This window comes from Corvus kubaryi, unplaced genomic scaffold (genome assembly GCF_017639235.1).
Source record: "Corvus kubaryi isolate FWS band 111438036 unplaced genomic scaffold, C.kubaryi_AGA036_p1.0 66, whole genome shotgun sequence".
In the NCBI taxonomy this organism is placed as follows: Eukaryota; Metazoa; Chordata; class Aves; order Passeriformes; family Corvidae; genus Corvus; species Corvus kubaryi.
Genome location: NW_024582054.1, coordinates 2,806,212 through 2,819,864, shown reverse-complemented (window position 1 = coordinate 2,819,864; position 13,653 = coordinate 2,806,212). Strand labels below are relative to the sequence as shown.

At 38.4% G+C, this 13,653-nt stretch overlaps 1 protein-coding gene across 2 annotated transcripts in view; it reads right to left on the bottom strand.

Moving 5' to 3' along the window:
- LOC121674118 (cytochrome c oxidase assembly protein COX16 homolog, mitochondrial) overlaps positions 1 to 13,653 on the bottom strand; it is a 45,172-nt gene that overhangs the window by 22,907 nt on the left and 8,612 nt on the right. The window contains exons 3-4 of one of the 2 annotated variants that reach the window (XM_042048154.1): positions 12,429 to 12,473; positions 9,666 to 9,743 (exon numbers count right to left, since the gene is read on the bottom strand). In XM_042048154.1, coding sequence (XP_041904088.1) covers positions 9,666 to 9,743; positions 12,429 to 12,431 — 81 coding nt within the window. In that variant the 5' untranslated portion in view covers positions 12,432 to 12,473. The remainder of the gene's footprint in view (positions 1 to 9,665; positions 9,744 to 12,428; positions 12,474 to 13,653) is intronic. The other variant, XM_042048153.1, reaches the window with a different exon arrangement.

Here is a 13,653-nt window from a genome sequence, read left to right as displayed (position 1 = left end):
GTACATTTGCTCTGTAATCAATGAAGAAAGGAAGGTTCCTCTGGGAATACCCAATTAGCCTGCTGCCCTGAATCATCCCAGAGCTTAGCCTTGGTAGGCTGTACAGACAGCACACAGAGTCTTTGAGGGTTCAGAAATGGAGGCACTGTTAAGGAGAGCACGTGAATTCCTTGAGCCCAGAGGTGCCCATCTACTCACAACAGGCACAAGATACAACCTCAGATACCTTCTACCCTCCTTGAGCTGTGCTCCAGAGAGGCAAGAATGATGCTCTACCAGCTACAACATTAATTTCAGAACTTACTAAGGTTCTAAAGGCAAAGTCTCATTTTTATGCCTCATCAAAAAAAAAGGCAGTTAATCACTGCCTGACATAACATACAGGAGGCTCAGTGCTGACTCTGGGGAAAATGCATCACCTACTGAATGACAAGCAAACCAATAAATGCTTTCTGCAGTGACAGATACTTGAAGAGAGACAGATAATTCATTCCCCCCCCTCATTAGTTGGTTTCACTCTAGATACAAGTTTGGGCTCTGCTTGCTCAGACTGCCATATAGCTGCAGTTTGCAACAGCACCATTTGGCTTCAAATGAGGCTTCAAGCCTCAAAACACAAAGGAAAACAAAGGGAAGGTCCATTTAGACAGAAATTGCACTTAAAATGGAAGCATGTCTGGGCAAAAGGTTTTCAACATTTTCTTTGTAAAAACGATAGTGATCTAGAAGTCCAAAAAATCCCTGGGACTGGGAGCCCAGCACTTCCATTTGAGCTTCAACCTGCTGACATCACGGCTATTGGCTTTTCAAGATGAGTCTGGAAAGCTAGATGTTTTCTGGGGCTTGAGGGAGGTGTTGGGAAAAACAGCTGGATATTAAATTATATTTTGGCTTAAAGCTGCCTGAAGCTATGTTACACACTTGTAATCACTTCAATTGCAAGGCAAAAATACCAGTAATTAATTGCGGCAATGTGACAGGATTTAAATAAACCAAACAGAATTCTTGGTAGTATATAAAATGTAAATATCTGAAAGCTATCAACATTTTATGCACTGAAATTAGTTCCACTTGCAATGGCATCAGAATGAGTTTCTCCAGTTAATAACCTTCTCTTCATCTGAATCTAATCTTGACAACAGAACCACCATCGAGAAGTAAAAAATGGAAAAATTGCTTCTGTTTAAAACAAGGAACTCTTAATACAATACACAGTGCAAGTATTTCATCACAAAGAGGCTCAATAATCTGAAGTAATATCTTAACTCCAAGTCATCCTACAGTGCTGTAAGCTGTCTGTGGTACAATAAGCACTGTGTCTAGGTGGATCCAAGCACTGGAAACCCTTCAGAAGTATACACAGCGTCAGCCTCAGAATGCGGCAACAAAAATCTTACTGAATCCCAGAGTTCACTCTGGTTTTGCTTTTTACAGAAAAATGGTGGTTTATACACTAAACTGAAAGGATGTCTGAAAAAAGAAAACATACATCTCTGTCTGGTATCACAGCATATTCAGTAAGCAGCTCTTCACAGACAATGTAGAGAAGTCATCTGAGCTCAAGTAAAATGGATTAGCTTTTGCTGAAATCAGTGCAAAAACATGAACCGAACACTAGCAGCTGAACCTCAAATAATCTTCAAGAATAACATGGATAAAGAGTTCATTTCCATACAATCCCTCTGGACTGAACTGAAACGAGAAAAAAAACATCTGAACATCTGGTACCACCACAATACTGGGTATGAAAACCTCTTGCTACCCTTTCATTTTTGTGCCACGTTGCAGGACTGAAATTACTACCTTGGATAGTTCTGAACCATGGTCAAAAAATGCAAAAGTTCCAAATTCCGCCTGCAAACAGAAATGAAGTCACTGTAAGGGTACCTGCTTAGCCATCATTAAGGAGCCAATCTGCCTGACTAAATAAACAATTCGAAACCACTCCACTAAGCAGGCCACGCCTGAAAGCAAAGTCGGCTTTAATTCAGTAAAATATGCTTCATGATATAAAGGTAATTAACTGACAAAGACTTTTTTTTTTCTCACCTATAAGCAATCCTAAATGTATGCCTCTCACATTCTCTATAGCACCAAACAACATTTCAGTGTATTATTTTCTTAATTTTTGGAGGACCTAGGGCCAAGCTCAGTAATGAATTTAGTCTTTGAAAATCAACTATACGTACTTACTCAAGGAAATTAGACAGTTTATCATTAGACTTGAGACCCAGGCCAACCTGACCTGCTGAAGGAAAAGAAAAAGAAGAAAAAAAAAATCACCAACGTCAATTCCTTGCCATGCAGTGCTTGTGTAATTAGCTTACTGAAACCAATTAAACACATGAAGATGCAGTTATAAATAAATAAATGCTAAAATGCTAGATGAGAAGACTTGATTATTCTGCCAAGTTCAGCGACAGATGCTAAAATGATTCCACATTCCTTGGCTGAGAGGTTTAGAAAGGATACCCATCCCATCCAAAATACCCCACCAGACACCAACTGAAGATACGATTTTGTTCACACTCAAATCAAGCAGGATGTTTTTAATACAAACTCCTATGGAATCAGATTCTCCAGAATACAGGAATACCTCAGGCACAAACAACTAAATAAGAGTTCCTCTACCTTCAAGCCATCTCCTAGTTTGTCAACGAAGCTCCAGCAAAAGAGTATCTAGGGTGAGCTTCATCTCACCTAATTTTATTCATCTGAACTTTTGACTTGAAGCATGAAGTCTCTATTTAGGCTCTTCCTCCCATCAGCTGTAGATGGGCATTCCTTGAGAAAGTCCCACTTAATGATATATATCCAAAACCTCTAAATTGTCTGCACCTTGAAGTTATGTAGAGGTTTATCTCACCTGTTATTCATATTCATACACTAAGGAAGGTAATTGTCTCACTGCAGTGGGGTAATAATAAAATCTCAAGCTCAATCTCTCGACCTTTCAATCCGTCAAAAGAGGAAAACATATTTCTCAAGTATCTATTTTAAAATTGAATTAAACCTCTGTTGAGGCATTTCCTCTCAAACCTCTTCTATTGACTGCCTGGATAGCTATCTCAAACCAGGCATTCCATTAAGACAATGGAAAAATGAGCAAGATGAAACCCTGACTTAGTGCACAGCACCACAAACGTACATTTAGATTAACTGAGCAAATACTGAAATTTCACTTCCCTATCTTTAATAATACAGATCACCCATTTAGAGTCTTTTGACTATTAACAATGGTAATTTAAATTGACCTTAACATTTGTAGGGGGTGTTTGCACACCAGGAAGCCTAGAGGATGAGTCTAAATTCATCTAAATCCATTTGGAATAAAATAAAGCAGAAAGGCTGCAGAACACACAAGGTAATTGAGTGCATAGGACAATCTGGGCTGAAAGCCTTAAGTTCATTAATTGTCATTAGAACACTGTGGACTTTGCCAGTCCAGTCTAATCACAATGACTTGGCCTATCCACATTACTCCTTGAAATGGTGAAGTCCATCAAGTTTTGGTCAGACTGAGGATCTTGGGGAACACCAAGGTGTAATAGGATTTCAAACACCGACGCTTATCCACTAAGAACTGCAATAAGTATATCTTGCAGTTTTCAGTCAATAGAAGAGTTTGTGGAAGAAAATTAAGAACACACCTTTTCATCATGCTACCTAGTTCCGTTTAATTCTTAGTATCTTTGATTGCCTTTCAAATAGAGCAAATACTTGTTTTTAACACAGAAGCAGGTACTCAAGATAAACAAGTCAGCTTGCAGTAAACCAGCTTCAGCTAGTAGCTCACGGTATGTGTAGTGAAGGAGACAATCTGCTGACATTCCACAAATCTAAGTAAAAAAACCCATCACACAATTTGTGTAATTTTAAACACTACAGACATATTCAGAGGTTTAAGTGATTCTGTGTTAAAATTTTCACCTCATATGAAACACATTATTTAAAGAAAAAAATGATGCCACATATAGAAACATGACATTATTCATAAGCCATACTAAAATTACACTAAACACTGAAGTTACATTTTATTCTGTAATGCTTCTTTTTCTGAAAACAAACAACAGAACAAGCTAAAGAAACAAACCAAACTTCTGCTGGGGCACAGAAATCCTGTCCAGATGGACTTCATAGGCAGGTAAAATAGAAGCAGTGACCAACAGGCAATTTCCACTGCACTGCTTCAGGACATGCCCATACGTGCAACTCCCATAGACATACCTGAGGCAGTATACCTAAGGACAGCAATATGACAGCTAAGGCCAGCCAGCAACAAGGCCCGGCCTTGTCCAGTCACTTGCCGATGTATTCCCTTTTTGGGTGGATGTCGAACCTCATTTAAGCACTGTGCTGCTGCTGCAGTTGCAACCATCTCGAGTCAACAGTGTGAAACTCTTTGCACATAAGTGTGAAACTTATGTGTGTGAACAGAGCAATGTTTCGACAGCAACACAAAAGCATTCTAATAGGCAGATACCACCTCTCAACTATCCACTTATAACAATGAGAAAATGCTGGACTGACTTCCTACACCTAGTCTGAGGCAAATGTCAGGTGTGCTCCTGCTTGACATAAAGGTCTCATGGAAAGTGGTCAATTCTCTGCTGCTATCTCTTCCTAGCTATTTCACCCTGACCCAAACACTTGAATTAGCGGATCTCACCTGAGGAAATTTTTTAATACTAATATGAATTTAAATAATTCCATTTATTTGAATTAATTAACTTTCCTATTTCCTATGTAAAGTAGAGCAGCATTAATTACCTATATTCTACAGACTAAGAGAGTGAGATAGGCAGAGAGGAGCTCTGTGGTACGGGAGGTAACTGAAGAAAGAACCTGAACAAGACGGATACAAAACTTCCAGTGAGATGAGTGGGTGTTACTTAAATCACCTGCTGCTGTGGGTCACCTGGCACCCACTCATGAGATTAAAGACACAATGTTAAAGAACAGCACTAGGGACCAACCAGCAATATTCTAAACCCATAATACCGAGTATAACCAACCACACAGTTAATGCATTTACATCACTGTCAAGCCCCAGTATGAGAACTGCTGTAAACCAGAAAAGTCAGAGTGCCATAAGTGACCATGTTAACCTTCTTTTCTCTTCCACTCCTCATTCTTTCGCTTTTCAAAGGACAGCAAGGTTTCCAGAATAATTTGCACACCACATGTGCTCTTTTTCCCAATTCAAGGTCCAGGATCACAAAATGAAAGCTGAGCTACTCACAGTTACATAATTTCCTGAATTAGGACCTTAAGACAAAGCAAATGTACAATAAATGAAGATTAACAATGGCAACACTAACACTCTACATGTGTCAATAAGCAATGCCTTATGGGTAACTACATGCCAGTCAGCTGGCCAAAAACACTAGCTAAGAAATTTTAAAGGCAATCTTCAGTCTGCATAAAGCAGGCTTTACACTCCTAGCGTGCTTACTGAGTATGCTTCCAACCACCACCACCACTCCTTTAATACTCTTTCTGGGTTTACAGTGTTATTGCTCATAAAGAATGGTGAAAGAACAGGTCAGGAACTTTCATTTTCATCTGGATTTTAACTCCTGGAATGCGATGCAACAGTCACACATATTTAAATGCACAACTGATTCGAGGGTAAAACTCACGGAGGAGAAATTGAAATTCTGTCATTTTGGCTCTTTACTGCCTCTACTTTCTACCTCATTAAGACAGAAAACATTAGTATTATTTCTTAGCATTCTACTTTTGGGGTATGCTCACTTTGCACAGGACAAAGGAAAAGTGAACAGGATCTTCATAGTTTGTAAAGAGAGAAGTATGTAACACTATCGTACATAACCCACAGCAGGAAATATCTGCAGACTTCAAATGCTAATTTATGTTTTGTTTCCTAACAAAATCGTATAGAGATTTCAGCTTTCTTAGAAGTGCTTCTGCTACACATTACCCTGGAGGAACTCACCCAGTCCTCTCCCATCCCGAAAGTCTGAGAACCTGCCTTGCAATGATACTTCAATAGAGTCATTTTGGAGCTTAAAAACTCTCTTACTCTAAAAGGTTTGCTGATGGGGGGAAAGCATAAACTTTCCCAGGTAGTTAATATGTCGCTTCCCTTCAATTCTCTACTTAGCCAACAGTACAGACTACACCCCATGTTCCAAGATTCTTATATCCAAAACTAAATCTGAATCAGCAAGCCTCTACAACACCTGGAATGACAACAATGAGTACACAGCAAATAAAAATGATTGTTATATAGTTGAAAAAACCATTTTCTGTATATTTAAAAGAAATAGAATTTTCTTTAAAAAACTATAAATAAGCATCGCCAATTACATACAGGGGAAGACAAAGAAAGGGCCTAGTCATCCATTTATGAATAAAGGCATCTGGAACAATGCCTATACAAACCTACTAATTTCTTTGTTAATTCCACCTTGTTTTCCCATAAGCATACCTGGTTTTCTGTAACCAATTTTGATCTGCATAAATTCTTCCCAGAAAGTGAACAATTACCTAACCTGATGATTTCTCCATTAATGGACATTTTGGCAAGAACAGATAATGGAGAAATCCTTGATTAGTTTCAGGAGAATTCTGACTAGCATAAACAGGCATTACATCAGCCAGAGCCTCAGAGCAAGCTTCCTTTAAATGCAGGACATTCATTGTGCTGAGGGAATATGACTGATCTAGGTATCCTGAGAAGATCAAAGTGTAGCCAAAATGTTTTTTTGCTTTTGCAAGAGATGGGCACATCTGAGGCCCTGATACCCAGAGATGTTATTCTAAATGGATGAAATACCTGCTCTTTAGATACTAATAGCCCCTCTTCAGCTGCAGCTCTAGGCTCTGTCTCTCTCTGTCCTATGCACTGGCTGAGCTGCAGTCCTAGATCCCAAGACACAGCCCAAATGAACAAGAGGACACAATCCTTTTGCAGCCCCTTCTCAGCCCCACTCCATCTACAGCTCTAGGCTCCCTCTCCCAACCCTAACGCTAGCCCCAGCCCAACGCATCGCAACCAAATCATACTCCCTCAAAGGTCCAAACCACCATTTTCTCTTGAATTTTAATTCCTTTATCAGGGAATGTTCTTCAAAACTCAGTTTGACATCAATAACATAGTCATTATTACTAATGCAGCTTTTTTCATTAAGCCACAAGAATCCAAAGTGGCAGCTAGCCCCTCAGTCACTGAAACACAGACTACATAGCTGCAGTTCTACTGTAGCGCTGCCTTTGAATACCACTGTCCATTGAGCAGTTAATGTGGTTTCCCTCTAAGCACAGTGTGAAATTAAGAGTGAAAAAGGAAAAGAACAGGTACTTTTGAATGCAAAGGATCATGGTTTGGCACCTGAAATGTATTAGAGGATTTACCACAAAAGGATTAAGTTCTGTCTTTTTAGCAGTTGAGTTGGCAAGAAAACAAATTCAGGAATCATGCTTACAAAAGGTGACATACTAGAGTTTGCACATCCTTAAAATATAATCAAAAAAGATAGGCACTCAGGTGTTATGAATCCTAGCCTGCTTTAAGATAGGTTAAATTTGTGCAACCTCCATTTTTTCAGCAGTAAAATGTAAAAAATAATCCTACCTTTTCTGACAGTAGGACTATGAAGCTTAATTCATTTAAATTCTGTGAAAGCCTTTTGAGCTCCTTGTATTGAAATTGTTATTTAATTAAATATTCTCATTATTCTGAAGGAGCAGCTGTAACAAAAAAAAATCTTATTTCTTTTATTGCACATTGCATTTTGCATGTAACTGTCCAACCCCCCCAAAAGAGCACTAGTCCATCTGTCCCTGTTCTGATAAGGATTTACGATAGTCAAACTATGTTATATGAGAAAAGCATCAGGGTTTTAACAGCACTTTTAAATTCCTTATATTAATTTTCTTTTCCTGAGTTTCATGTACATTTTAAACTAGATTTGTTTATCCATTAAAATACATTCTAGTCTCCTTGACTGTCTTATTTAGTGAATTAGAATGGCTTTCAACTTTATTTTTATGGACATAGAAACAGAAATGAATGGAACACATTGCTTTAATTTCCCCGTCTACAAACAAGCCCAAAGTTGGTGTTGCTAGTTCTGAGACAATACTGCACTGTTCTTCACTTAAATGTCATCTACTTCTGAATAAAATCACAAGGAAAAGAAAAAGAAAACATAAAAGAGATGCTGCAGACTTAAGTAATACTGGTTAGAGCATAACTCTGAAGTTCTCTTTCAGCTTTCCAGAGTTTAAGAACTCCACAGTGAAGTAGCTTCCACTCACAGCTCTCGTGTACTACTGACTAGTTCAGTGATGCTTCCCTTGATTATAAATGCTGGGACAAAGAGCCTCATAGATCTGAATTAGTATAACCATTAACACTGCTTTTCCCTGGGTTGCGGTCACAGTGCAGATCACGGGGGTCAAATGCAATACACTGAGTATGAATCTGACCAAAGAACTAACAGAAACACAGCAAGCAAATTCTTGCCCCTGTTGTGATCCCCATCTGGTTGGAGAAAAACTTAAAAGGCTCCAAGTGGTCCTAAAAGACTAGAAACGATAGAAAAAAGCTACCCAGAAGACAGCACTGGAGAAAAAAATTGTAAGATTACTCTCCCTGGTCCACAGGTTCTGTCATATACACTTCTGAGCAGGAGTGGCCACATGATGCATGGAAGGCCATAGCCAGGTGTGCAACACAGAGAACAATGAGGAATGATTAAAGTAATTTACATGGTCCACAAGTGTCTAAGACAAAACAAGGGGGTCTCCAAACTCAACAGCTCAGGATCTCAAAGATGTTACCACAGTAGAAAGCCACAACACCCAGAGTCCTGCACAGTATTTTTCTTGTATAAAAAGTGGTCTTTAAAAAAGCTTTGTGCAATCTGCAAGTCAGCAGCTCTGAGACCAGAAAGTCTCTCTGCATTGCAATAGCAGAGCTGCATATTACCAAACTAGGGAAAGCAAGCCAACATTACTTTCTGCTGAACTGACACGCTCCCTTCAGATCATTTCATATGCAATTTGGAATAAGTGCTACACTTGGAGGTGTAAGTAGCACTAGCAAACATGTTATTTCCCTCGGACAGAAGGTTTCAGGTCATTTAAAGAAAAGCTTCTTACATACAGTATATTCTGACACAATGGGTAGAGACTAGCTCCTGTTTCTTTCACAAGGCTTAAAGAACAGGATGTAGCACAATGTCAAAGGTATCTGCTTGTCTCAGTCAATGCAAAGCTGAGCCCCACAAACCATCTAACATTATATACTCACTGCCAGATACTGTTTGAAAACCAAACCTTTTAAAATATCAGTTTTCTTAGTCTAAATTGGACACACTACCCTTGTAGTAATCTCCTTCTAGATGTGCTACACTTCTTTCTCAGGATTCAGAATTGCCACTTACAATCAACCAAAGGAACAAAATGTTTCTATTATTTATGTTGATTTTTTCACGGATGGTAAAAGGATTCATCATCATGTCAGCCCCTTTATTGTTACCTACTCTGCCTACTGCCTATGAGACTCAGCTGTAGCTCAGGGCCAAGCAGTGAAAGGCAAATCCCCTACACCAAGTTTGCTTGTCCTATCAATTCTTTAGAAAGCAGCATGTAGGCATAATGAAATGAAAAGCAAAGAAAACCATTTAAACTACCTTGCCATGTAGTTTGTGAACATCATATCTTATCTGAGCAAATTCACGGAGTCCAAAAGATCCTCCAATGAGATAGAGCTGAAAACAAAATGAAAACAGATGTGTTAGGGAAAAGAATGCTTTGCACACCTACAATAAATACCGTGCATACTGACCCAATTCATTTACCGAGGGACTCTACTATTTTTCCAACAGAAACACCAGGAGCTGAAGAAAATAATACACTGGAAGATAAGTATGGGTGCTTTCTTCCAGTCTCTGGGCCTGGATTTCACACATTTCCTCCTTCACACAAAGACAGCTGCTACATGACTCAGACTTTCTAGGGACTTCCTCTCCTCTCCTCTTACCCCTTCTTTTCCCTCCCCATGTGGTTTCCTGACATAATGACAGAAAAGAACCTTTACCTCACTGCCACAGGTTTTATTCTCATAAATTTTCAAACTCTATGGGGAAGTAACAATGCCACACTGACTTACTCTGATGTCTGTGGGTAACAGATCTAATTAAGCTTCTGAACAGACGGTGAGTGTAGCTATAGTTCAATAATATATTATCACCCAGGCTAAGAAATTATATCCAGCACACCTACCCTTTTATTACTCCGTAGTTATCCTGCAATTTCCTCTATGCCTGTGAAGCTCAAGAATTATAAATGGAGAAATGGGGGGGCTTCATATCCACATAAGAAATCATTATATTATTCTTTCTTATAACAGACTGATATCACAAAACTGTGTATGTATTTTTACCATTAGAAATGGACAGACTATCCAAAGATCAAGTATTGTTTAAAAAAAGATACTTGAAAATTAGCTTAGAAATCTAGCTACTTTGTGTAAGTCAGGTCCCTTGCTACTGCTCTGACCTGACAGAGTGTCTGCTGTTCTCTGTTAATGCAGATGCACAGGATGCCAAAAAGCGTCACATCTAGAGATGCACATCTAAGGAAGGTGGAAGCATGAGGAAGCTCTAAGGACCTGAGTGAAGGTAAAAAAAAAAACCAACCCAAACAAAACCCACCACCACCACCCTCTTTCATCATGCAACTTTGCTTTTACAGCCCTTCATTACAGGCTGTTGCTGAACTGCTGTTTTCTACACACTGCTGCCTGATTTCTTACTACATATTAGGTTTGCAGCAATGGCCTGTGTCCAAGAATTGTTATAATTATGCTGCACAGGTAGTCAAAGTGTGTGTTCTTTCCAAAAAGTAGAAGTTCATGTCACTGTGGCCACAAAGAATTAGAAATTAGAAACAAAACCCCGCCTTCTACAGTTATTCATTCTCAAAGTTGCAGGACTGCATAATTTCCCACCAGGCAGGTAAAACTACTCACAGCCATGTGAACACTCTCTCCACACACACTTAGATGGTGGTAAGGTACAGACTGGTACCCCAGAACTGATGTACTCTGTCCAAAGAAGAAGAAACCCTTCACTAATAGCCAGGAGTTAAAAGTTTCAGAGCCTCTTTCTGGCCCTTTCAATAAGCCTTAAAATCTAGCTGATAATTAGAAACAAATAGACACAAATTTTGCAATATGAACACCCAGTTGCAAGGCCACATACCACTGATTTCAAAAAGCCAATCAGAAAATCATCATATGGTACCAAGTCCAGCGACTAGAAATATGAATGACCAAAAACTGGATGGCCTCATACTTGTGCCATAACCATTTCAAGGGATTAATGCAGATATTGAATCATCAAAATACTCAGTAGAAAAAAAAAGAGGAAAGAAAAGTCTTCCTTGTATCAGTATTTTGGTAAGAAAAAATAACAGAAAGCAGAACATAAAGTGTTCAAAATGGTTAAAAAGAACCTGAACATTAGTCAAGATTTATTCAATCAAATCAGAAGATTTTTCAGATGAAGATATGGTAGCACATAATGCTGAAAATCTCAACGATCAGACTGTAATTGAATTTTAACATGGTTGATGCCTCAGCATTAATTTTCATTAGCTGATCTTCTTTAATTCCTAACAAGTATTATGTTAATTAACAGCCACTGTGTTACTAAACTTTAAGTCCTAATAAACACAAATCTGAGATGCTATAGACAAGTTTATGGATGTTACAAACCAGAGTTTATTGCCTTTTTTTCATATTAGTATGTTGTCAAAGAATATCTACGGCAGGGCAAAAGCAACTGCACTAGAAAAAGTTCAGTTGTTAAACCAGGCAGAAAGCAGCAATTACTTGTGACATCAATTAAAAATTAATTTGCCCAACAATCAACTTGCATGGAGTATATCCTGTTAGGAGATGCAATATGAACAACTGGAAGACTTTGGCTTACAAAGTCATGCTGCAAGCTGAAAAAGAAATAGTACATTCTTTAGCTTTAAAACTCTGTAATGTGCACTGCAACAAAGGAAAATCAAGTTGAAGGTTGTTGCATGAATTAAGTCACGTGCTACTAATTTTGTCTTATCACATCCTATCACATGTTTGACAGTAACCATCCAAGACACGGTGCACTTTACATTTGCAGCTACACACAGTAAAGAAGTTGATACACACACACCCCTCTCATTTCCTGGTTTGGAATTCAGGTTTGGGCCTGACACTGCAGTTTTACTCACAATACCTTGGTACTACCAAGGGGAAAAAACCCACTTGGTTTGTGATGTACTTTTGCTCTTCATACAGCAGGAACAGCATAACAAGCCTGGCAAACTGGCACATTTGGCTTAGCAGGCATTACCAGTACAGTTGCCTTTACATTTACAATACTGAAATGGCTGACTTATCTTACCATGAAACATCAGTTAAGCTCCATCAGAGACAAAGCACATTGATGCTGTAAGAAAATACAAATGCTGCTGAAATATTACACAGTGTAATGCTGGAAGGTTAGGACTAAGATTAAATAATTTTGCGAAGTACAGAATACACACAAAGAATATAAATAATATGTTTACAAGTCCACTTTACCAATGTTCTAAAGAACAAAACATGATGTCTGAATTCATTTCAAAACCAGACCAGAATCAGTCATATTCAGCACTTATTTAATCAACCAACAGCATGTCAATATAGTCAGCTGACAGCCCTGAGCATGAATTGCATTCATCTACACAAGCCAGAGCAGCAATGGACAGCTATTCAGTCAATTACCTTTTTGAAAACTGTGTTCAAAAGCCAATAAAAGAAGGTATAAATGAATTTATGCAACTATAATACCATTAAAGGTAGCACAGGACTCCGTGACTGACAGTGCATTGAGTAGAAATACTAGTCTTGGCTTTAACTGTTTCCTTTGTCTTCTGCTGCATTACGAGGGAAGATGTTCTCACTACCTTAATTTCAGTTAGCTGTATTTACAGACAACAGTGAACCAGCAAGAGTCACCAGTCAAAATAATTAGCAGCAGGGTAAGACTCAAAATTTCCAGCACCATTATCGGCTTGTTGGCTTTGCACAGTCTGTATGTCTCACATACTTTTCTAGTTCCCAAAGCTGTAAAACAGAGATAATCTCTACACTCCTTGCAAAATGCTCTTCAGTTAAAAAAGCACTACAATGGACAAATTTGTCCAGTGTAACCCAAAAGCAACAGTGAAGTCCAGTATGTTCCATCCACTAGTCTAGGCATAAAGAGACAGTAGAAGTTATTCAGGATGCCAAATAAATATAAGTTAGGTTGGCAACATTCTAATGAAGTCAGGATCAAGTTCACTCTCCTGTTAACTGAAGGGGGAAAAGTTAGTTATTTTTAGTATATGTCACATATACTAAAAATTAAAATATTTTTTTTCATTACAATTTTAGAATCATACAGATACTTAATGTACATGATGAAATATTAAGGCACTGGCATTTGAAGGATACTCAAGCTGGAAAGTTCATATATGCCTGCATTCTTTTATTGTGAGAGAACTATTCATTTTATTTGCTTCACAATGCAGAGAAAAAAACATTATGTAGTGAACATCATCTATCTAGTTACTTGAATGCTCTCAGCAGATTGATGAAATGAT